Source organism: Tubulanus polymorphus, chromosome 8, assembly GCF_964204645.1.
Source record: "Tubulanus polymorphus chromosome 8, tnTubPoly1.2, whole genome shotgun sequence".
Taxonomy (NCBI): Eukaryota; Metazoa; Nemertea; class Palaeonemertea; order Tubulaniformes; family Tubulanidae; genus Tubulanus; species Tubulanus polymorphus.
Window position 1 is genome coordinate 514,883 of NC_134032.1, and position 25,133 is coordinate 540,015.

The following is a 25,133-nucleotide window of genomic DNA, read 5'->3' on the forward strand; positions in this document are numbered from 1 at the left end:
TAACAGGTTAAAACAAAATGTAGAATCATAAACAATACAAGCTGGTCAGCAAATCTAGTCGGGTAAGACGCAGCTCCAAACACAAACAGTTACTGAGAAGCTGAAACCGAGGTGAACTAAAGACTCAACGTTACCTGACCTCCTTAAGAGCGGGCAATCTGTGATTGCAGGAGGACTGATTGCTTCCTCAGGATGCACACTGCTACTGAGGAGGAGGCAGAACTAGATGATGATGATGATGATGATGATGATGATGATGATGATGATGAGGAGGAGGAGGAGGAGGAGGAGGAGGAGGCAGAACTAGATGATGAATATGATGATGATGATGATGAGGCAGAACTAGTGTGATTTATTGAAATTGTATCCATACACAAGTAATACATACCGTTAATGTGTGAAGCTGACTGTGAAAATCAGTTCTATATCAGATTCTACAACTCACCAGCAATGATTGACACTGAAATGAAAATAACAGATTCTTCAATTATCAAATTCTATTGCAGGAAATCATGAAATTAACTGTTGAAATTCTGTTGTCATACACATACCAGTTATCGTGTGGAGTTGAAACATGTTCGGGACCAGAATTCAGTTAATCTTCTGACAGACTAAAACAAAATGTAGAATCATTATAACGGTTATTGAATTTGTCTCCAGCGAGTATCTGTATCCATCTTCAGCTCACTTCACACACAGCTATAGATAAGAGTTCCTTACAGCGACCACTGAATCAACCTAATCATTACAACTGAAATAATGATAACACATTCTATATGAATACATATGAAGCACATCTGAAACCAAAGTGATAGAAAAATAGAAAGTTGTAAAATGTTTTCTGACGCAGTTTGATTTGTGTCAGATTGTAACTGTAGAAGTTTCACTCATTGTTTCAGTCTAATAGAGATATAACTGATGTACATGTAACACTGACTGTGTAACACTGCAGTCATTTATTCACTTATTCCTCCTCAGTTTGAAGAATGTTTGTTCTCTTATCTTCATTAGCGATAAGAATCATTCTCATCCGTATAACTGCAACATCGTAACATTTCTACTTATTCAATCATGGAGGGAATGAGGAGTATGGCGCTTGGGTATGGAATGAGACAGGGTATGGGAGTTGACACGTTAGGGGAGGATAGGACATTGTGATGAGGTAAGGTCAGGTTGGATGATGCAGGGTTGTTTGATGTGGTTGGATTAGATGATGAGTTTAATATAGAACTGTTTGGGGTGGGTGTATGTGGTAGTGTACTATGTATAGTTAGGGAGGTGTATGATAACGGATTGAAAAGTTGCTGGTAGAGGGCGGTACAGGTGTGATGCTGGTATGGTATGTGTAAGGTAGGGGGCGGTGTGTGTAGAGTGTTAAGGATAGGGTAAGGTACAGTTAGAGTAATACGAAAGTGTAAGTTTGGGTAATGCGGGGTCAGGATGTTTGGTGTTGTTGAGGTGAGGGTGAGGTCGGGGGTGGTGTCTGTGGAAGGTTGGGAGGTACGTGATGTGATATAAGGGGTGGAGCTAGGACAGTACAGAGTGTGATGAGTGATTGACGGGGTCGATCCGTCTCTCAGCCGCCTCCAGGCCACTCCCTTTTGACATCTCAATGCTTCTCCAACCCTCCCAATCCCTCAAACTACTCCTCAATTCCATGTGAAATACTAGGAGACGATACCTGCAAGACATTGAATATTAAGACACCATCAAAACAAAGTATTTTACATGTGTGTCACATGATTCATTTTAACAAGTGAACGATTCATGAAGCAAATGACAGCAAAATCTTCTGATTCACAAATATCTGAATAGTTTTTACCAGACTACAAGCTTTACGAATAGCAAACTGATGAGAAATGGACTCTGAACCCACAATTAAATTATTCAAGATTTTCTGTGAATTATTTCTCTCATATTTATCACGTTACACCCAGTGATACATGAAACTCAGCCTCACTCTCACTCTCACTCACTCTCACACACTTTCTTATTTGCCATTTTTTGCAAACATTTTTAAGCACGTGAGGTAGGTATAGACCACTGCCCGCTTTCTAAGCCAGTAGTGGACTACCCTTTGGACCCCACTTTTGTGCTTGGTGGCTTTAAGCTCACCTTTCTTGAGTCGAGGTAGGAATAGACCACTGCCAATCTAAGCCAGTAGTGGACTACTCTTTTGACCCCACTTTTGTGCTTGGTGGCTTTAAGCTCACCTTTCTTGAGTCGAGGTAGGAATAGACCACTGCCAATCTAAGCCAGTAGTGGACTACCCTTTTGACCCCACTTTTGTGCTTGGTGGCTTTAAGCTCACCTTTCTTGAGTCGAGGTAGGAATAGACCACTGCCCGCCATCTAGGCCAGCAGAACACTAAACCTTCGAATTGCTCTCGGACCCCACTCTTTTCATGTTCTTTCTTTTTCTTATGGCTCTCTCTCTCATCTCTCTCTATCTCTCCTTGCTCTGTATCAGTAGCACCCGGCAGTAAGTGAATATATAGGAAATATAGTAATTGAACTGGGTTTAAATCCATCTCAATCAGTGCTTTTACAGGGTCCCATCTAAGGATGAAATCCACTTGCCCCGGGGGCAAGCATATCTGAAATTTTGCTTGTCCCCTACAAAAATTGTAGCAAAAAGCTTATTGTGACATAAAACTGCACTAGGGCAGTGGTTCACTATAGTCAATCACAATCATATCATTGTTTGATGATATTATTTATTTGCAGTGACATTTGTTCCATGAAACAAGTTTCAATTCCTAAATGAATCGATGAATTCAATCTTCAATAGCATCATTCTCGATGTATCTCATATAGAGATTGTGGAATAGTAAGCGCGGGAAGGAGGAAGGGAAGGAGGTAATGCCAGTCCGGTCCGGACCACTTTCTCTGAATCACATTACCCTACCCCAACATCACCCAGGCTGTACTGTCCTATCACCATCCATGTCACCATCACCAGACATATATCTATATACACTGACAAATAAGACAAAAACAAAATTCTATCTGGAGATTTGTATCTAAAGAAGGTTTGGGGGGAACTTTCTCCTGGTGAGTGAAACGCCAAGAGCATCACTCACCATTGTTCAAAGCACAAACTGTGGCTCCATCTATCTCCATCCTACGTAATCAATGAGTCTCTGACTCTAATCAAATAATCCTAGGTCAACTGGATCACACGAATCAGACCTGAATCCATTTTTACAAATTTACCACTTAGTATTTTTGATTTTTGGTTCTAACAATAATCCAACAACTTAAGACCAGTCCAAACTTCTTTTAGTTCTATAGTCAATCTAACAACTTAAGACCAGTCTAAGGCCATTTTAGTTCTTTAGCCAATCTAACAAGACTGGTCTAATGATTTTAAAAGCCCATTTTCTTAGGTATAACTCAAAAATAATTTTTCGAAATGGACACTTGGACACTTGACATGGATAAATTCTACTGAATTCATCCTCACCTCAACAACATAATAATAATAATAATAATAATAATAATATATTTTCTTATATAGCGCAGATCTAAAAAACAACACCAAACATCCTGACCCCACATTACCCAAACTTACACTTCTGTATTCCTCTAACTGTACCTTACCCTATTCTTAACACTCTACACACACCGCCCCCTACCTTACACATACCATACCAGCATCACTACTACACATCCTCACTCGCCAGGGTCTGGTTGTGTTCCGCTGAAACTCACAAACACTGATCAATTTTCCTTCATAGGTCTATAAAGCTAAGCATACTTCGACAAAGCAACTAGAGACAATTAGTTGCTAGTGAGCGATCGGGAACTCAGTATTCTCCGCTGCTGACATCAACTTATCCTTTATCAAAGTTTATTGAAGGATATTTGCCAACAGTAAAACACGTTCACCTCATTGTGACTGGCATCACTGGTTTCCCTTACCGAGGGTCCAACACAAGAATAATGTATATTTCCATAATTTTCATTGGCTGGATAATTCCTCTGTTTTCATTGGCTGGATAATTCCTCTGTTTTCATTGGCTGGATAATTCCTTGTATTCCAATAGACCGATGGATAAAGTTGCGGGCAGCGTTTGTGTAGACGTGAGCTTCAGCAGGAAGCAACCCGAGCCCTGGTGAGTGAGGATGCTACTGTACCGCCCTCTACCAGCAACCTTTCAATCCATTATCATACACCCTCCGAACATACACACCGTACACTACCACATACATCACTTACCCCCAAACAGTTCTATATTAAACTCATCATCGAATCCAACCACATCAAACAACCCTGCATCATCCAACCGACCTTACCTCATCGCATTACCCTATCCTACCCTAACGGTCAACTACACCATACCCTGCCCCATTCCATACCCAAACCTCATACAACTCATCCCCTCTATGATTGAATAAGTAGAAATGTTACGATGTTGTAGTTGGACGGATGGCAATGATTCTTATCGCTAATGAAGATGAGAGAACAAACATTCTTCAAACTGAGGAGGAATAAGTGAATAAATGACTGCAGTGTTACACAGTCAGTGTTACATGTACATCAGTTATATCTCTATTAGACTGAAACAATGAGTGAAACTTCTACAGTTACAATCTGACACAAATCAAACTGCGTCAGAAAACATTTTACAACTTTCTATTTTTCTATCACTTTGGTTTCAGATGTGCTTCATATGTATTCATATAGAATGTGTTATCATTATTTCAGTTGTAATGATTAGGTTGATTCAGTGGTCGCTGTAAGGAACTCTGATCTATAGCTGTGTGTGAAGTGAGCTGAAGATGGATACAGATACTCGCTGGAGACAAATTCAATAACCGTTATAATGATTCTACATTTTGTTTTAGTCTGTCAGAAGATTAACTGAATTCTGGTCCTGAACATCTTCAACTCCTCCACGCAATAAGTGGTATGAATGAACACATAATTCTAAAATTACTTATCTTATCTCTTCTGTGATTCATTCAGCTGCTCCTATGATACCCCTGCTGCTCCTACAATACTCCTGCTGCTCCTACGATACTCCTGCCGCTCCTACGATATTCCTGCTGCTCCTATGATACTCCTGCTGCTCCTATTATACTCCTGCTGCTCCTACGATACTCCTGCTGCTCCTACGATACTCCTGCTGCTCCTACGATACCCCTGCTGCTCCTACGATACCCCTGCTGCTCCTACGATACTCCCGTTGCTCCTACGATACTCCTGCTGCTCCTATAATACTCCTGCTGCTCCTACGATACTCCTGCTCTGCTGCTCCTACGATACTCCTCTGATGCTCCTCCTGAGTTGCGCTTGACTCAATCTTATTTCATACCACAGTAAACAGGAATTGTGCCTGAAATAAAGAATATTAGATTTCAATGTGGTATCTGTTGATTGTAGACTATTCACAGATATCAGTTTCACAATCGAATGAATGAGAGACAAACCTTTTCTAAAAGATGATTAATAGATCTCAGCCTAGTAACAGTCAGTGAAGGGAGGCAGTTGTTCATATTGTTGCTTTTAACTGATTCAAACTGACCGTTGAAGGAAGGATCGATTGATGAAATCTGTTGTTTGTATCTGTATCAATAAGAAAAGGGAGGTGACTGTAATTATTACTGGTAATATTCACCACAATATAATCTGTAAACAGTAATGACAATATTTTAGTTCATTCCACAACTGGCTGTAAACTGCTGTTGTTACTGTTTGTGTCGAACATCGATCTTCACACGACAACTAAAGCTTTTTTTAGCAGATTGTTTGCATTTGCCGTTTTCATATTATTTGTTTTGAACAAGCAGGTCACATGTAACTTTCACATTTAATCCCTCACACGGACGTACACGAGCTCGGGCCACTATTCCAAAATCGAGAGTTTAATTCATATATAAGCGTGTAAATTCAGGGGAAATCCTGCTTATGGCTCATAGGCCAGCATCTTAGCTACGCATTGAAGTGGTTTTCGCCCCACATACCCAACCTAACTTTTGAAATAATCAAACCTTTAGAAAGGAGGGGTATCCCAGTACAGGTATGCCAGTATATCCGAGCCTAATATCTAAGGGAATCCCCCACCGTGTTTGGTACCCTTACTCCAAGCAAAAGTCCAGGTAATCCCTTATTTCATCATCAATCTGTCTCTCGGGATCAATGACAATGGATTTCATACACATAACCGAAATTCGTTACCTATCCCATTTGCAGAAATTATGGCAACATTTATGGGTGACCTCTTCTTCACTCTAGGTACTATTTTGGGGGTCCTAATTGTGGGCTGATGACACACACACAGCACAGAGGGAGGCGAGAGGTGCGGACCACCGAACCGTGACGACACACGTAATTTACTTCAAACACGATTTTGAATAAAGTTTGGCGGCGGGTCTCAGGTCAGTTTAATAGACGGTTTCTATCGCCTGCATCTCCGGGGTTTATACCGAACTGTTAGCTTAACACATAGATATAATTCGAGGATAAAAAACTGGAAAAATTCCAAGACTTACCAAATTTCAATATGGCGGGTCACGACTCCACACCGGAAGTGATGACTCGCGGATTTTCCATGCATGTGCTGTTACAAGTTAAGATAATTTGCCGAGCTACAAATTTATTTTCGTATTCAATCTGATTTATTTGGTGTAAGAATAACATAATCATGATTAAAACTGACCAGTGTAATCACGCACGTGGCTCGATCAATGCATCATTGCTTGCCAGGGTTGGTTGCCTCTGCTCCCGGAGCTTTCCGGCTACCACCAATGGTTTTACTCGCTTCCCTATGTACACTCAGCATCCTTTGCAGGATGGTTTTATACCGGAGCCAACTCACGCTGTTTTCATGTTTAAAAAGTGACCGGCGGGGAGCGGTGTTCTTTGTAAATAGCTCTAATTTGTCTCTCTCCTATTATGTTATGTTATCTTTTGTCTCTTTGAATTAATATTTTATTGTCGTGTCTGTCCTATGTAATTTTGTCATTATACGGATGCAATAAATTTCGAATTGAATTGAATTGTCATCAAGTGCTGCCCCCAGAACGGTAAGTGTGTGAACTAACTTTTTACTCACATGCCGCAGTAGGAACATTGAATCATATTGTTAGTTCGTACATTCACCGCTAATGATAAATATAGAGGCAGCACTAGACGGTTCAGATCTGTAAACGTTGGGACTGAAGATGGTAATTATTAAGTACCAATAATTCATTGGTTATTGGGCATTATCAATTAGCTTGGGTCCAGTGGGTAAACTGCATCTCAATCGAGGCTTAAATGTCTATCCGGTAACGTTTCGACCTCGCGCCTGAGTATACAGTCTGTAGACTGAGGGGGCCTTGACGCCATCCCGAGTCCGTCAACTTGTTTATGTCTCAGATGGAGCGCGCGGGGCAGGGCTGTCATTATATTGGTGACTTATCCAAATTACACTTACATAGCGCAACATTTTTCAGTGTGTTAACTCCGTCGTACTCGGCGTAACAGGAGAGTGAGGAATTGTATTTTAGCTAACTGTTAGCTAACTGTTTAGCTAACTGTTCCTCCTCTGTTCCTTGTTTTTAGACAGGACCTTAATTAAATCGGTATTTTATGAACCACTAAAAGCACTGTATTGCGTGAACTGTATTGAAAAAAAAGATAGTTCAACAGTTCAACATAAAAGCATAAAACTAGCGATGAAACAACGAATTCAGTATAATTTTTCCTAATTGCATTGTCCTAATTAACATTTTTCAGACATTATCACTTCACTTAAAATAAGTCTTCTGACATTATACTATGCAGTAGCTGCTCCTGAGTCGGTGTTTATACGATTCACTAGCTGCACCTCAAGTGTTTATAAGAAGCACCAACTGCTCCTGAGTCAGTGTTAATAAGATGAACTATTATCTTTGCTCCTCCGGAATCAGTGTTTATAAGATACACTATTGTCTCTGTTGCTCCTGAATCAGTGTTTTTAAGATGCGCTATTGTCCATGCTGCTCCTCGAGTGTTTATAAGATCCGCTCCTGCTGCTCCTGAATCACAATGTTTGTAGAAATCCGTCGTTGGGCGGTAACTCGCTGCTGCTGGCTCCACAACTTCTCATCTGGACGTCTGCAGTTTTCATCGGCATCAGTAGTCGTCTACTTTTGGTTGTCGTTTACCAATCGAAGACCATTTTTTCCAGGATAGAGTTAAGCTGAAGTAAGAAACAAGAACATCCTTTGAGGCAGACCATCCTAATAAGCATTGATTATGATTCACAAATTAATTTTGATTATACGGTTGTCATCTACCAATCATGGACCATTATTTCCATGATAGAATTTAGCTGAAATAAGTTAGTTAAAATAGTAGTTCAACAGCATTAATACATCACTGTTTATGACTAGTGACAATAGAATATGAGGCTGCATACAAGGTAACTGGCCTATCTACACTTCAATACTCAGCCAAGAATATTCATTTGAGACCTAACGAGTAATATTAGAGCAATGATTGTTTTAGATTTCCACTCACTAATAACCATATACCGGCCACAGAGCTTCAATCTTCAATCACTTTATAGTAAAATTGAGAACTTCACCAGCGTCTCTGTTCTCTCCAGTGCTATAAGCATCCTGCCCTTGATGCTAACCCAGAAATGAAAAATCAACTTAGCTTTTTATCATGACTGCCAGGTTCAGTTTCGAAAGGTCTCTTGGTGTTTTGTTGTCGAGTTTAATTCAAGCTAAATTTAATTCTTCGGTGGTCGCTTCTGGTCGGTAGGAACTAGATGGCTAATGTAACTCATGCTGGGCCTTTCCAGATTCATGTTAGGCTGTAATGAGTAAAAGAACGAGATGGAATGTTTTATCGTATTCGGGAATCCGTCGATGCTTTTAAACGCCAACCTCAAAACGTTTTTTAGGAGAGCTTTTACCATTGAATTATGTCTCTTACAGTGTTTTTATGTTCTTGTATTGCGATGGTATTTTAAATAATTTTGTGGTTTCATTTGTATTACTATTGTAAAGTACGATGATTACTCGGTAAACAAACAAGTTATTATAGATTGATTGATTCAGTTATTTCTAGCAAAATATCTGAAAAATTCATCGACCGATTCGTTTATGTTAACGTTAAGCCGTCTTTCGCTCGTGTCCTAAAAAAACTATTTAAGATGTAGAATTTCTAAGTAACGTCCCATTGCACCAGGCATTTAATAACTAAGATCTATTTGTTTGGCCAACAAGACCCCCAGCAAATTACTTAGGAAAATCAAATCTGATTTGACAAGATAGATTCACTCAGGGCAGGTTCTGGAAATTCTGCAGAATGACACATATGCATAGGTGCGATAGTCAGCCGTGGCGAACTGCTAAATTCAAATTCAATTTTTAACAAATTTATTCCAACAATCGTATTCAGTATAGCTCTATTATCTGAACGTAGAGACAATGTTTTTAGATAAGAATATCTAAGACTGAAAGCAATTTAAAAAAAAAAATCAAATTTACCCTGGTGATTACATGACCCTACATTTCTGCAGGCCTTGGTCCATAGATTAGGAAGATACGACATGCAAAGTTTCAGAAAGATTGGATAAGAATTCTTAGATTAGGAGCAACTTGAAGCAAAATTTGACAGACTGGACATTTATTATGCCCCACAGGAATACCGTTAATATTTAAACTCAAATTTTTAGTTCAAGTTGTTGGTGTCTTTCCAATGAGGTCAACCTATTAACTTGAAAGAGCTTTTCGACTTGGGAATTCCGTCTAGGGTCCCATCTCCACAGTTTCCAGGCCGCGCCGAAAGATCCATGCACTTAAAAAATCACCATAAAAAATTTAACAAGAAGAACAAGTCAAATTCGTTGTGGATTAGTTTTATTTTTCTCAAGCTCAAGATTTCTATGAATGCGTTTATAAAGATTTCTAGAGTTTGTCGCAAGTTCGTTTCATAAATAAATATTCAGCAAAAAGAATAAAACTGTCAAGCAAAATATCATCTGGATAGTTGGTTTTCTATAGACAAGTGACTATCAGCAAAGGCCACAATAATTACGAGGAGACTTTTGAAATAGGCTCATTGAAGAATCGAGTCTTAACGTCAATACTCTCTTAGTTTTCAGGGCAGTCGGGACAGGGGCGGCAGGGGCGGCCAAAGCCGCCCCACTTTTTTGCTTAACAAAAATTTTTCAAAAGCAGGCTGTACCGCGTAGCAGCTCGTCGTTCTCTGTACTAGGTGGTTGACTCTCGACTTCTCATGCTTCTGTGAATGAGACCGTGAAATGGCCCCAAAACGCATCTCCGGCGATTGAATTTTCAAAATTTTTCTAGGGGGAGGGCCCCCAGACCACCCTTCACAAAAAAGCCTCGCCACTGAAAAATTCCTTCCGACGGCTCTGGTTTTTGAAGATGTCTCATAGAATTGAGTCTAAACGTCACTACTCTCTTAGTTTTGAAAATGTCTCATAGAATTGAGTCTAAACGTCACTTCTCTCTTAGTTTTGAAAATGGAATCAAGTTTCCCTCAGCAATTCTTCATAATTGTGTCTGGATATCTGAGGATAGTTTTAAGTAGTTCTCTCCCAACAATTCAGTCGTTTTTGCTACACAGTTTCTACGTTCGTATAAAATTCGGTTTCGTGGTTTTTTACGCGCCGCGATTTTGTAAATCTTTAACTTTGTAAATTCTGACGAGCCAGTGTTGAGTAGTATACGCCTCTTCTAACACGTCCAACTGGAAATCTTTATTGCCGATCTCCTTGTTTCGCACTCTGTCGTAACCGGTCGGCTTGCCTGTAACGTAAAAACAAGTAAAAAACTCGTCTTAGAATTGAATTTTAAAATGGTCGCAACAGATCGATTGTTCTTGGGTACGAATGAGGACATTAAAAGGAGGAAATTTAGAGGAAGCGTCTGCATCACTTTCAAATCCCAAATACTGTGTACTCCTCCTAAATCAGTACTGTTTATCTCAGTAAACCATTAATTTGATGGTTTAAAAGCAAATTTTCATCCATTACACTAACTAAAGCCAGTTTCTAATTTGGTTACCACCTCAGGAAAAAAAAGTTCCTGGTTCCAACTGTACTGATTTAGGGGGGGGGGGGGGTAGCCTACTGAACAACTTCTATACTTAGTATCTTACAGCAAATTTTATGCGTACATAATAAACAGGGTGCGATCTAAGCACTTGTCCGATTGTTCGGGACAAGTATATTCTCATCGGGGCAAGTAGGTTATCATTTATCACTTGTCCGCCGGGCTAGTGCAATTTTAGTCACAAAGCTTTTTCCCACTCGATACAACGGATGATAGTGCCACCAATCGGACTGCCTGTGTAGGGCAAGTAGCTTTTGGAGGGGGCAAGCGAAATTTCAGATATGCGCTTGCCCCCCGAGCAAGTGGCTTTCATTCCTTAGATCCGACCCTGCACGAATGAACCCGTATAAACGTTGAAACTCGCGATACTTACCATTTTCCGTATAAACGGAACCGAATCTGTAGTACGATAGTTTATACATTAAACAGTTGAGCAGCGTCGGCGAGCCTTCCTTATCGATACGGAATTCACCCTGCGGCGTGTAATAGTCATGCTCTTTAATATGACTGCCGCGATCGGTGCTGCCACCTATACGAACCATCCACAAGAATTTGTTGATATCTGAAATCGAAGAATACCCGGAATTATTGTCATGGTCTGTACTAAAATAGAGGATAAACAATTCTACAGTAAAACTCGCCGTGGTTCGGCCAGTTATCATTTTCATAACTTATGCCCTCATAGTTCGGCCAGTCCAATGTAGGTATCAATCTCCATCCAGGAATCACCCATTAACTGTCATTTATCTTTATAGCGAAATGCCTTGATCACTATTTAGAAAGTGTGCTGATAAAATATTTGGTGTTTGTAGCTCATTTACAATTGAAAATATCTCGGGTGAAGCACTGAACACATGTGAAGCGTGGATGATCAGTTTTTGAGAGAACAATTGTTTATCGAAAGTCTCGCGCTCCGACGGATGCCGAGTCCGGGTAACTTACCGTCCGATGAATAACCCGTCATTCCGCCGAATATGACTAACACGTAGTCGACGTCGAGTTCGCGCATGATCTCGTAGGCTTTATCCTCGGGAGACGCCATCGCCTGGCCGACGCGCGATATGTGAGTGTTGTTCCACGTGTTGTTGTCGACGAGAATCGTTCGATTCGCCATCGACGTTATCTGATAACCGTAATCCCACCACGACATCACTTTAGCATCCTGATCGATAAATTAAACACACGTACATCATTAACGTCTCCGAGATACAATTCAAGTAGAGTATCAGGACATCTGCCCCCCAAATTAAATTTTTTTAATATTGAAGTAACACATATTTACTTCTAATTAATTAGACAAAGCGAACTAACTCTAGCTAATTAGTGCAGCTAATTACTCTAGGACTGATTTCAAGTTTTTGATTGGCTAAAGTAACACTTAACACTAGTTTCCTTTAATTTGGTAAGTGAATTATTATAACTCAAGGACTGATTTGAAGTTTTTGATCTGCACACAACATCAGTAATTCTATATCTTATTAATCTATATTCAATATTATACAAATGAATTTCTAAGTAAAGTATTTAGGTAGTGTTAAACCCAATCAAAAAGGATTTTATTCGGGGGGCAATTGTCCGGGGGCGAAATTGTCCTAGAATCTTCAAGTAGAATAAAATACAATAGACAACCTACAAGCACAAAATCAAAGGTGACTTCTAGTCGGACATTTTGGATGCATAGGAGGCTGTCAGATAGTAATTGTTAAACCAAGTATTATCAGAAGAACTGTTTAGGTGACATTGCAGCCTATGCTCGTCGAACTATTCATAATTTGTCAATTAGAAATTTCAATCGCTTCAATTTGCGACGAAAGACCAACGCTGGTTATGCGTCGTAAATTACCGAAACTACTCGCTCACCTCCGGCGTGTTGTGTCTCAGCCAGTAATACGCTTCCCTGAAATCATCGAATATAATCCGACCGCCGTCTCCGCTGCGGGCGGACAGGACGATCGACGGACTGGAGTACGCCTCCGACGTCACCCACGTGCAATGAGTCGTATACGTGATCAAAAACAACGTCAACAACAGAATGACACCGGTCGCTACCTAGAAACGAGAAAACATAAATCGAAATACAGATCGCGCGTTACTGGATATAACGGATCTTTTAAAAGAGAATATTTCATATTTCAAGGAAGCGTCTGCATCACTTTTGTGTCCCAATTACAGTAGACTCCTTATAAATTGTTTATCTTGGTAAACCATTAATTTGGTGATTCTAAACAATTATAATCCTTTACACTACTATAAATCACTTTCTAATTTAGTAATCACCAAATTGGTTATAGCACCCATTTAGGCGTAGGCTACTGTACAACTCCTAAAATATGCAATTGCCCATGTCTCAAAATAGAAGGAGTTTCAGGCATTTTCAATTTAATTAATGGAGTTTCAAGCATTACATAAAAACATTTTCCATTAATAAGGAGTTTTCAAGGAATCAGCGCGAGTGGCGGAGACCCTGCCGATAAAAACCGATCCATCACAAACCTCGTTCTTTATGGGATACGACGAGTCTTCCGATTTCTTTTTGTCCTTGACCTTGTCGCGGCGCGATACGTCGAGGTTCTTCATGTACGTCGTCAAGATGGACGAAATACCGATACCGGATACGATGCACATGACGGGCGCGAGCACGAGCATCAGACGCACCATGACGCCCTAAAACACAAATCAAACGAACAACTGTATTGATTATCTACACGGTTCTTACACTGAAGATTTCTATGCGAGTTTCATTATGTTATTGGGGATATTTCAGACCCAGTTGAACAATTGTCACTTAAGTCCGAAAACTTCTTAACCCTTTCAGTGCATCTACACCGCAGTGCACGAATCAGTGATAGATTTTGCTAGTACACCGCACTGCGGTGTATTGATGTATTTAGTAATTATCTCTCTTGAAAGATGGCAGCACCTGTCAAACATAGTGAAATACTAGTAACTAATCTCCTTATCTACAACTCAGCAGATTTATCTTGAACCATCACTTGATTATTGAGGACCATGAACACTTTCAAAACCAGTGCTTGGAGCGAGTGACTGCAGTTTAGGTGGCCCTAATGTTTTATGTATCTTACCATTATCTACTGATTGGTCTTTCCAGAATTCAAGGGGTTTTCTAGGGTTTTTTTTTTAGGGAATGTCAACCTAAATTTTCAGGGTCAATTATCCAAGCCGAGTGCCTATCTGTTGTGTCCGGTCCAATTTTGACCAAATTTAAACTGTTGCGCAGTCATGGACCATGATTGTGCAATTGGGCCTCAGGACAGGCATGTATAATAATGATACTTTGTAGCAGAGACAGGTTCAGACCATATAGTGCAGGGCCCAGTTTCACAATAATGATTAAGGCCTAAATCGATTTAAGATAAACTGAATTAACGAAGATATTAAACCGATTTAAGAGTTAAACCTTTTTATGAAACTGGACCCAGGTACTTTTTAAATCCACTTTAACTCGTAAATGAAAGAATTGTAAAAACTCACCGCAAAATAGATACTGGTCATTCCATACATGATGATGAAGATGTTTGCATCGGTCAATTTCTTGAAACAGAAGTACATACCGACTGAAATATGAAATCATACGCATTGCTTAAGTTTCTTCTGAATCACTAGCATATAAATCTAGTAACCAGTGACATCACCGGCAATCATAACTAGCATCTAACCCTTAGCCTAGACGTAGTACCTAACCAGAGGTCAGGTGACCAGTGACATCACCGGCAATCATAACTAGCATCTAACCCTTAGCCTAGTTGACCAGTGTCATCGCAAGCACTGAAATACCGAACAACCCGACGATTCCACTATTCAACGCCCCCTGGTGAAAATAGCCTAACCAGGGTTTCCAGCGGTGAGGACAGGATAAAAAGAAACACTAAGAAGGACTGTTTCGGCAATTTCTGACCCAGAAGGAAGGATTTTTTGACTGAGAAAGAAGTAATTCCCCGTAAAATGAGGACCCATAAGGAAGCATTTGAGCGATGCCTTCACCGAGACAAAGAGTTTTTCACTTCCAAACAAACTTACAGTCAAAAAGAAGGACAAAGATGATGTTTGTCCGGACTTTTTCCAAAAGAAGGACTCGGAAGGAACGCCGGAAAGCCCGCTAACGCCCCCTGGTGTACGTACCTGGAAACATGAAAACGAGCATCTGGAAGTCGAAGTAGAACGAGCTCCACGACGTCGGCTGATGTTCGGAGACCGACGCGATAATCGGAATGTGATTCTTAGCGTACGACGGGTCGAGCAGGGTGTAGAACCGACCGGTCCACGGAGCGATCTTACCGGTGACCGTCAACAGACCGCCGACCGTCGTCGCCGAGATGCCGAGCACGAGCGCCACGCTGCGGAATAACGTCTCGAACTGTTCGGCCGACAGACGCGAGCGAAGATAGTCGACGAACGCGTGAATCTGACACAAACCGAAAACGCCGAACGCCTGAAAATAGGAAGACAGACGATTAAGATTAGTTGTCGAATAAACACTATAATCCGTGTATACTGTAGATAAATGAACAAATCCCACACTTCGAATTTAAAATTATACAATCAAATCGATTTTTTTGAAATCACAACATTTCGGCTGTTGACTAACAGCCATCATCAGGTGGAAGCCATCATCAGGTGGAAGCCATCATCGGGTGGAAGCCATCATCGGGTGGAAGCCATCATCGGGTGGGAGCCATCATCATTCCACCTGATGATGGCTGTTAGTCAATTTTTCAATGATTTTAAATTTTAAGTGTGGGATTTCTTCATTTATAGACGATAAGATGATTCGTAGAGTAACTGAATGCAGAATAAATACAACAAGAAAAGTACTTTAAAGGTTAACTAAGTTTATTTGAAGCACAAGCTTTCTCCTCTAGTGTTTAGTAGTTTCATCGGGTGAATGAGACTTTTCCCTCTGACAGGGACTCGAACCTGATGGCATCGCTACACTCAGCCAATATACAAAAACAGCTACTGGTGATGCAAGTTTTCATGCGACAAACCTGCGCATTGTACCTGCACTACCGGTCTAGTGCGCCATCACGTTCGAATCCCCGCCGAGGGAAGATTGGCTTTTTCCCCGATTTTCGGGTAAGCGGTCCCACTGTCCAAAGTAAATCCAACAGTAAGGCACGACATCTGGTGACATTTACCCTTTCGGTGCTGGCTAATTAATACCCTTAAGTGCTGGAGATGATTTGAAAATTTTTGAAAAATTCCAGCCAAGTGCATCAATAACAGGCATCCACTTTAAAATGCATCTACACCGCGGTGCAGTGTATCATTAGTTACTTATATCTACCTGTGTTCGACAAAGTCCATCACCGATTTATACACCGCAATGCGGTGTAGACGCACTGAAAGGGTTAAGTTGTCATGGAAAGTTTGTACTTACAGCCATGTGTTCACTGGATAGAACCGGTTGAAATCCGACGAAACTGATTTGCATCGATAGAATAGTACCGATAGCGTATACCTAAAAATAAACCAGAAATACTCATTTCAAAAGGAAACTTTGTGAAACATTTTTACGGTTTGGCTAAGTTAGCCCACAGGCTTATACAATAGATTATGTGAGACCAAAAGCTTAAAATCTATTCGCGTGGAAGGCAGATGCCATTCGAGGACCAGGAACATGATTCAATGATTTTAGAGGCCATTCCATGACTTTCAAGGCCTTGAATTGACCGATTCCCATTCTATGACTTTCAAGGACCGCTATGGACCCTGACATAGTGACTATTAAAAGTTCATTGTCAATATGGTATCTATCTGTTGATTAAACCAACTTTGATCAACTGAAGCCCCTGATCCCAACTTTACCAATTAAGGGGTAGTTTACTGCACAACTACCTAAAAAGATTTCTATTTGCCTATTTCTCAGAATCTAAGGGGTTTTGGGCATTCTTCGCAAATCTAAGTCCGAGTTTCGAGCACTTGTAAAACCGTTTGTTATTTTGATAAACTGCAGCCCCCCCCCCCCCATAAAAAAAATCATCCCGAATGTTTAGAAATTTCGATAGACGAACGAAGCGTAAAACTAACGGTAGAAAAGGCGACGTAAATACGATGAGAGAATCGTCCGGTCAACATCAGCAGCAGAACGTGTAACGGGATGAGGTTTATGAGGAACACGTATCCTCCCCACGACGACACCTGCAACAACAACAACAACGCATTAAATATATATATAATCACTACTAGCGAATATAAGAGACGGCTCTACTAGCCCTTAACCCTTTCAGTGCGTCTACACCACAGTGCGGTGTATAAATCAGTGATGGATTTTGCTAGTACACCGCACTGCGGTGTATTGATGTAATTAGTAATTATCTCTCTTGAAAGATGGCAGCACCTGTCAAACATTGTGAAATACTAGTAACAATACACTGCGCCGCTGTGTAGACGCACTATAGTGGTATTCCCGTTATTCAACACACTAGGGTGGAATTTTACAGAATTTTCAAATTATCTTCAGCACAACAGGGTATTAATTAGTCAGCACTGAAAGGGTTAAGACAGGTATCAATCTGCTGAGACATCTTTATTATCAACCTATAATTTGAGTTCATTCATATATCTTCGATGAAATTGAAAACTATATTTCGTCAGCATGTGACAACTTTCAACAAGTGATAATGTGCAAGGGGTAGTTCCTCCAGGTTGATACCGACATGACGGTATTTCAAATGTTTTTTTTTTTTTAATGTCTTCCAAAACATGGTCAAATCTGATTTAGTCGGATCCAGTTCCACAGTCGTGAGTTGGAGTTAACTCTGAGTTTAAGTTAGTTGATTTTCAATGAGTTAACTCGGGAGTCAAATCTTAACTCAGAACTGTGGAACTGGACCCAGGGTGACAACAATTATTTTGAATGTCTTTGAATGACTCAAATGACGACATCAGCAATGTGACGACTTATCAAATGATGACTTACACTTAGTAAATTGAATTAGAAATACAAATTGGGACTGAAAAATAGAGACGACTTCAGGATTTTGACGACTTATCCAAACGATGACTAAACTTTTTTCACACGATATGAATGTAATATTTTGATAAGTTTTTCAACGTTACTGACCATGTAGAAATAAGCGAGCGCGCACAGAACCGACCAGAACGCCGAACCCGTCTTCACCGACTTGATCCACAGCAAATACGTCAGCAACATGCAGAAAATAGCGATACCTTCGTTATCATACGATCCGGCGACCGAACGAGAAATATACCCGGGTACGATCGCGATCATAGCAGCCGCGACCAGTCCGGCGGCGGCGTCCTACAAATAATCATATACAACTCAGCGTTACAATAGACGCAATATTCGAACAACTGTTACATTGTCGATTCTAGGTCAGTTAAAATAGTAGCACCTTGCGAGCGGCGTGGGCGAGTGGTTAGCCAGTTCTGGGAAGCCAGGTCGTGGGTTCGAACCCCGTAGTGTCCTCGGGCAAGACACTTATCCTCACTGCCTCTCTCCACCCAGGAGTAAATGGGTCCCTGGCCTGATAGAGGACTCCTGAGCACCTAGTTGCTGTTCGGTGTTACTTCTCAAAAGGGAGAGATGACTGATACATGGAATGGAGCTATTGGTTGGAAGTAATAATACCGAATTTGGAACGCATTTGAACTGCACTCTGTTTGGGGTGCCTGTGCTATATAAATGACACTAGCTCTCTAATTAGGCACCGGCCAAATTTGGCCCGAGCCTGATCCGTGCCAATTTGGCCCGGGCCAAATCATCTCCATGTGATCGCGGCTAGTAACGTACTACTAACTAAGCGTAAAACCTTAAAAGTTTCTAATTGCCAATTTCTCGAAATTCAAGGATTTCCGGGCATTTTGCTCAAATTCAAGGATACTCGAGGACCTCGAAAAACGTTTCTGTGATTTTTACAAGGAGTTTTTTCCGAGGAATCAAGGCGTCGTCGGGGAACCCCCCCCCCCCCGCCCCGCGCGGTAACGTTACCTTCAATTCTCTGGTGAGATGATAAGTGACGATCGTCGTGAAGCTGGAGAACAATGGAGCGAGGAAAACGCAAACGTTGCGGATATCAATCGTTATATGCAGGAAATGTAACGTTTTATAGATCACCGCCGATGTGATCATCAAACCTAGATTGAAAATAAAACACACGAGTGAAATATGGAAACCGAGGATCCAGATCTCGATTCGATTAAAAACTTTCCACAAATTTACAAAATCCCTAATAGCGCGTTCGATTATCTTCTCCGAGTCTGGGCATACCCGCGGATCGCCCGGACCCATTCGAATTATCCGTCACGTGATAGTTCGGGCTTCCCCGGGGGAAAGTTTTTAAAGTAACCTGCTCCGGGAGTCGCTCACTTGTAACTGAAGCATGTGTAGTTTATTCAACGTTTCTACTATAACCAAATTCCCTGAGTTTTCCAGGTGTTTTTTTTTTTACAAAATTTGTCAAATACAATATATTTTTTTTCTAGATTAGACATGTTATGTCTTAATGAAGTTCGGTCAATCCCCCCCCCCCCCAATATACCGCCCGCCCACATCGGCGCGGAACGATTTTGGTGGTAAGCGGGGGTGTTATACTGTGTTTGTATAGAGATGTACATTGAGAAAACCTGGTGGTAGGCAGGGAAGGCGGTATATGGCAGGGCGATATATCGGGGGTCGACTGTATTTTTTATACGGGTTACCGAGATGAGGTGGATACATTACCTGGATAGATAGTTCCACCGATGATACGTCCGAGTGGATACCACGCTTGATCGTCGAACCAGTTGTGGAAATTATAGAACCCTTCGGTGGTGAGGAACTGCGTCGTGCGATAGTTGAAATACGGATCGAACTCGTGAATTACGCTCTCAAATCTTAACACGGAAAACAATCGCGTCGAAAACGCTACAAAAATAAATCAACAAACTAAATCATGCAGCGATTTCTAAATTCAAAAGAAAATCGTCACATTTCCAAAGTCATCTCTATTTTTGAGTCTCAATTTGTATTTCTAATTCAGTGTAAGTCATCACATTTAGTGAAGTCATCTCTTTATTGAATTCACTAAAGTGTTAAGTCGTTAGATTAAATAGGCCTAAGTCGTCACATAACTGAAGTCATCTCTATTTTTGAGTTCCAGTTTGTATTCCTTATTCAATTTACTAAGTGCAAGTCATAAGTCGTCACATAACTGAAGTCAATTTAATCATTGAGTCTTAAGTCGCGTTTCTAATTCAATTTACTAAGTGTAAGTAGTCATTTGAATAAGTCGTCACATTACTGAAATCATCTCTAATTTTTAGTCTCAAGTCATGTCACTGAAAGGGTTAAGCTTAAATTTTCTGTACTTTTCGTGTACTTTTCAGCCAAATTGTCATACACCGAATACTGCACCTTTGAAAATTCCAGCGGACGACACTGCTATGGTCGGGGGGATTAGAGGGTTTCGAACTACTACTTACAGAGAATGCATCCGATTGTGAGGATCATCAGTTTCAGGAGAATGTCCTGCTTCTCGTGAGACATTCTCAGCATCCACATCGGAGTCTTATACATCGATGACTTCATCTCGTCGGCTGAACGCGATCGACAAAAATCTATAAATAACACAAAATAAACGATTTATTTGAGGGAGGAGGTTTGATGATTTGAATTGTCTATTTTTATGCTGAGCTGGGGCGCCAGAACTTCACTGTTGGTGTAATCGTACAGGCCTCACCACCAACACGTCACCAGTACCTAGCTAAGCAATAAGGAGTTGTAGTACCGAAAAAAACTAAAGCGACGACAAGTAATTCATTTATTTACCAGCAAAAATTTCACCGACTCCACAATCAGGAAGTTCGCGATTCCTTGTCCACCGGTTTCCGGTTCCGGTAGCCACGTTACGCGCTCTGTGATTGGTCAGAAAACGGTACGAGATAAGTTGAAAACTTATTTCTTGTCAGGGCAGTGCCACGTCGATAGATTTATTATAGGACGCAGTAACGATCTACCAGCTATTTGATAGTCTTTATCAAAACAAGAGCCTCTTTAGATATAGCATTTAATAGCGTTGATAGAATCGATGATTTACTATTTGCCCGCAGTAGAAAGAGTATCAGATCTTGACCGTCTGGTGCTGCCCCATTGTATAACGATAGCGGGAAAAATTTGAACTAACATTATACTCGCTTGCCAGTCACAATGGACAAACTAAATACCGTTTTGCGGGCCGGATTGCCTGACAATTCTGAAAATCTGAAAACAGGGTTGAATCAACGAGAACCAGGTTGTTTGTAATATCCAAAACTTTATTTTTACACATTACTACTTAAGATAACACCGTTATAAAAACAGGGGAAATTAAGGGAATGATGTGAAAACATGACAACGAGAAACAATAATTAATGCATTACGGCACCTCCTAAACAAACTGTCTCTATAGGAATGCGAAATAGATAGAATAATATACAAGAATTTCTAATGATAATAATAAACTTTCTTGTCAAAGAAATATTTCTTTAATGACAAATAATCATGATTATATACATTAAATACACTTAACGCGGGTCTGGATTCATTCTCGGTTTTTAGATAATTCATCTACTAGTCAAATATCTTCACTCAGTAATTTAGATTGCGTGTAATTAATTATCTTTGTATTATAATTATCCTGTCATTCAGTAATTTGAAATTGTTTGTAATTAGCTTCGTCTTATTCTATATAGATACCAGTACGATATGTAAATTTAATCACTTGCGCTATGCCTGACGAGGGGACAATGTAACTCCCGAAAACGTTCGCTACAATAAATAATTCCTCATTACAAAATGAGATTTGTTCTATTTTTGCTGCTATGGATTTTGAATTATCTAGACTCTCTACCTAAGATCTACTTCTAAATACACTTAATTTAAAAGCATTGCTATATATGTAATGAATATTCATTGAAATGCAATGTATTTCTGTACAGTTTACACAGTATTACAGCGTAGGGCAGGAACGACGAAAACGGTTGGTAAATTGATGCGGATTTTCCAAAAATGGAAAAAATTATTGTTTTGTTCTGTTGAGGCGCTTCAGTCCTCGATGAGAACGTACGTGAAATACGTATCGAGTTCACTGAACGTGAATTTATCGTTGAATTCGTCTCTAGTAACGTTTAATAATGAACAGATTCTGTTACTATTGATTTTAGGAAAACGAAACGATTTACACGAAGGGTAAGATTTACAACAGAGCTCAGCGCAGTGAGCCCGACTACGAGCTGTGGTCATTCTGAGCACACGAGAGGAGTCGGCAACTCGTCCACTTCCGTGCTTCCTATACCGACACAGTCCAGGCCCAGCAGGTGCAGCTGCGGTAGATTCAGTAGTAGACTCAATAGTAGGTCCAGTAGTAGGCGCAGGGGTCAGCGTAGTCGTCGCAGGGGTCGGCGTAGTCGTCGTAGGCACAATAGGGGGCGCCTCCAGTTCTGATTAAAAAACAAAAAAATAAACTGATATTTCATATCATATAATCGGTCCCCTCGTTCTCTACCGACTCCCTCCAACACTATCCCTCCCCATCTCTCTCTCCCTCCCCATCTCTCTCTCCCTCTCCATCTCTCTCTCCCTCCCCTTCTCCATCTCCCTCTCCCTGTCCATCTCGCTCTCCCTCTTCACCTCCCTCTCCCTCTCCCTCTCCCTCTCCTTGCTCTCCCTCTCCCTCTTCACCTCGCTCTGCCTCTGCCTCTGCCTCTGCCTCTCCCTCCCTGTCCATATCGCCCTCCTTCTTCACCTCGCTCTCCCTCTCCCTCCCTATCTCCCTCGTCCATTTCGCCACTACACGTACTTACCTGATAAACACTGATCGTTTATTGGGTCCATCTTGTCGAGCGACTTTTTATCGTCGAATATCATCAAACAACTCATGCGACCAGTGAACTGTCCGTTACGATTCACTGACGCAGGTTCGGTGGCGATGTGAATACTGCCCGAAGCGGTGAACGATTTTGCACCGTACAGTGTAGTGGTGCCGCTGATACGCAGTCCCATCGATTTGGTTCCAGCGTTATAAGTTAGAGATATAGGAAGCCATTTGTTGGTTTTTACTTCGCGCGAAACCCAAGTACTAGCGGGATAGGTGTAAAGTTTTCCGCCGGTGCTGTATAACTTCAGGTCGGAGTTGCCCGAACCCCAACGGATCAAATCGAACGACCCCGATGACGCGTAGATGTTGAACATGATCGTAAAACTTTTTCCGGTGAGGTCTAATTTTCCGTCAGAGTTCTCGATCATAATCGCGTTTGAACCGTCGAATTTGAAGGCAGTTTGAGGTTTATCAGTTGGACCTGGTCCGTACCCGGGGGCTTGTGATATTCCGTTATGGTTATTGCCAGATATGTCTTGTAGTCCGGTTGTTTTAGTCAGCAACCATTTGCCTATCAGTTTACTGTTTACTGTAAAACCAGGAAAATGACACGATAAAAGGTCAAATGTCAAATCAAAGAACCGAATACATGTACATAAATGCATTCTAAATCGATGGGGTACCAGCAGTGCTACTGTGGTAATCGAGGATTCCACGTATGGCAGGCGAGGATCCGCCAGGTTCGCTAGTGGTTACTCGGTTGTACCGCGGTTCGATTTCTTCTATACATTTTAATCAAATCTAAATGAACTCTTAAATGAATCAATTATTTATGAAAACTAAACCAATATCCGAGTAGAAGGATGAAAGTATTGTATATTTGGTGAGTGCCGTGATAATCCACAGTTTTAGGAGTCTAAAAATTCAGTTCAAAGTTCATTGAAAAATGGCCTATTTCTCTCTAACCAAACATAGAATAATTATAGAATAAAATTCTATAATTTACAAAACTTAAAACAAGAAAACAGAAATAAACACATAGAATAGAATAATAGGGATACGTATACATGAAATTTGGATTGAGACCTGCAACTGTGAAATTGGGGCACGTGGAACTGGCTTAACAACTGTGGAACTGGATCCACTAGAAACTGGACTACACGTCTAAATGTGGAAGTGGGACTAGTAACTGTTGAACTGGCTGACGAACAGTGGGACTGCATGGATACTTTGCGTTCAGAGCTGTGGACCCAGTACCATATATATAATATCTTTAAATGATAGTGTATAATTATGTTGAATGGACTAGGCCTATACGTGTACATGATGTATTCCTTACCTGATGAAGTTAAAAACACCACACATAACCATTCAATGATCTTTCCTCTGTGAGCGCCCGCCATTTTGCTGTAGATGTATCAGATGATATATCGGGAATAAAAAGTTTTACTCCGAGACGAGAATTGCAGTCCACACAGGATACGATCAGTGAGTGACGGGTTGGAGAAATAGTAGTCGTACAACGAACTGTTTTGAATCGTATTCTATTTCCCTCTTCCCTCTCCCTCTACCCCCTCCTCCCCGTTCTGTTTGTGTGGAGGGCTCTACATAAGCCAATATTCGATGAGACTTTGTCTTTGAAGTGCAACAACAAACAGCTACAAGTGTTGTACGTGTTCAACACCTGACGTGTAATCATTGTACATTGAGGCGCCTGCAACGACTTCAGAAATAGAAATAAATCAGCTTCGGCTTAAGACAAGAATCTATATTGAGAAGTTTATTGAGAAGTTTCGGTCGTGTTTCCGCAGATCTCGATAAAGATTTCACTCTTCGCGAAACAACGAACTACTTATATTAAAATCTTCTTGTAGTCGAATGAGCTGTAACTAATAGTTCCCAACCATGGACTCTAAAACGAATTCTTTTTCTTAGCTTTTGAAAACTCGATTACAGGTAAAATATGAGGTTATACATCAGGCGCGGATCTAGGATTGTTTTCCAGGACGGGGTTGATAAAAAAAATGTTAATGTAAAACTGCCAACTAAAATCTCTAATGATAGGGGGCCGCCTATACGGCATATTGTTTGGGCCAAACATAAGATGATATGGTACCGATTATGGTACTGTCCGCCCGCTTTGTCTCAGTACATTCCTAAACGAAATCGATTAAAAATTTTTTGGTAGCTGAACAGGGGGGGGGGGGTCACGACCCCTGAAACCCCCTCCGGATCCCCAATGACACACAGTGAA

At 40.8% G+C, this 25,133-nt stretch overlaps 1 protein-coding gene across 1 annotated transcript; it reads right to left on the reverse strand.

Annotated features, from left to right (window-relative positions):
• Positions 1–9,832: 9,832 nt before the first annotated feature.
• Positions 9,833–20,924, reverse strand: LOC141909590 (dolichyl-diphosphooligosaccharide--protein glycosyltransferase subunit STT3A-like). The gene is made up of 14 exons (XM_074800064.1): positions 20,854–20,924; positions 20,508–20,642; positions 19,768–19,950; positions 19,036–19,181; positions 18,148–18,345; positions 17,112–17,222; positions 16,462–16,542; positions 15,204–15,513; positions 14,556–14,638; positions 13,557–13,727; positions 12,924–13,112; positions 12,006–12,225; positions 11,437–11,625; positions 9,833–10,757 (listed from the first exon to the last, which is right to left on the reverse strand). The coding sequence occupies exons 2-14, from the start codon at positions 20,611–20,613 to the stop codon at positions 10,612–10,614; spliced, it is 2,133 nt and encodes a 710-aa protein (XP_074656165.1). The 5' UTR covers positions 20,614–20,642; positions 20,854–20,924; the 3' UTR covers positions 9,833–10,611.
• Positions 20,925–25,133: the final 4,209 nt, after the last annotated feature.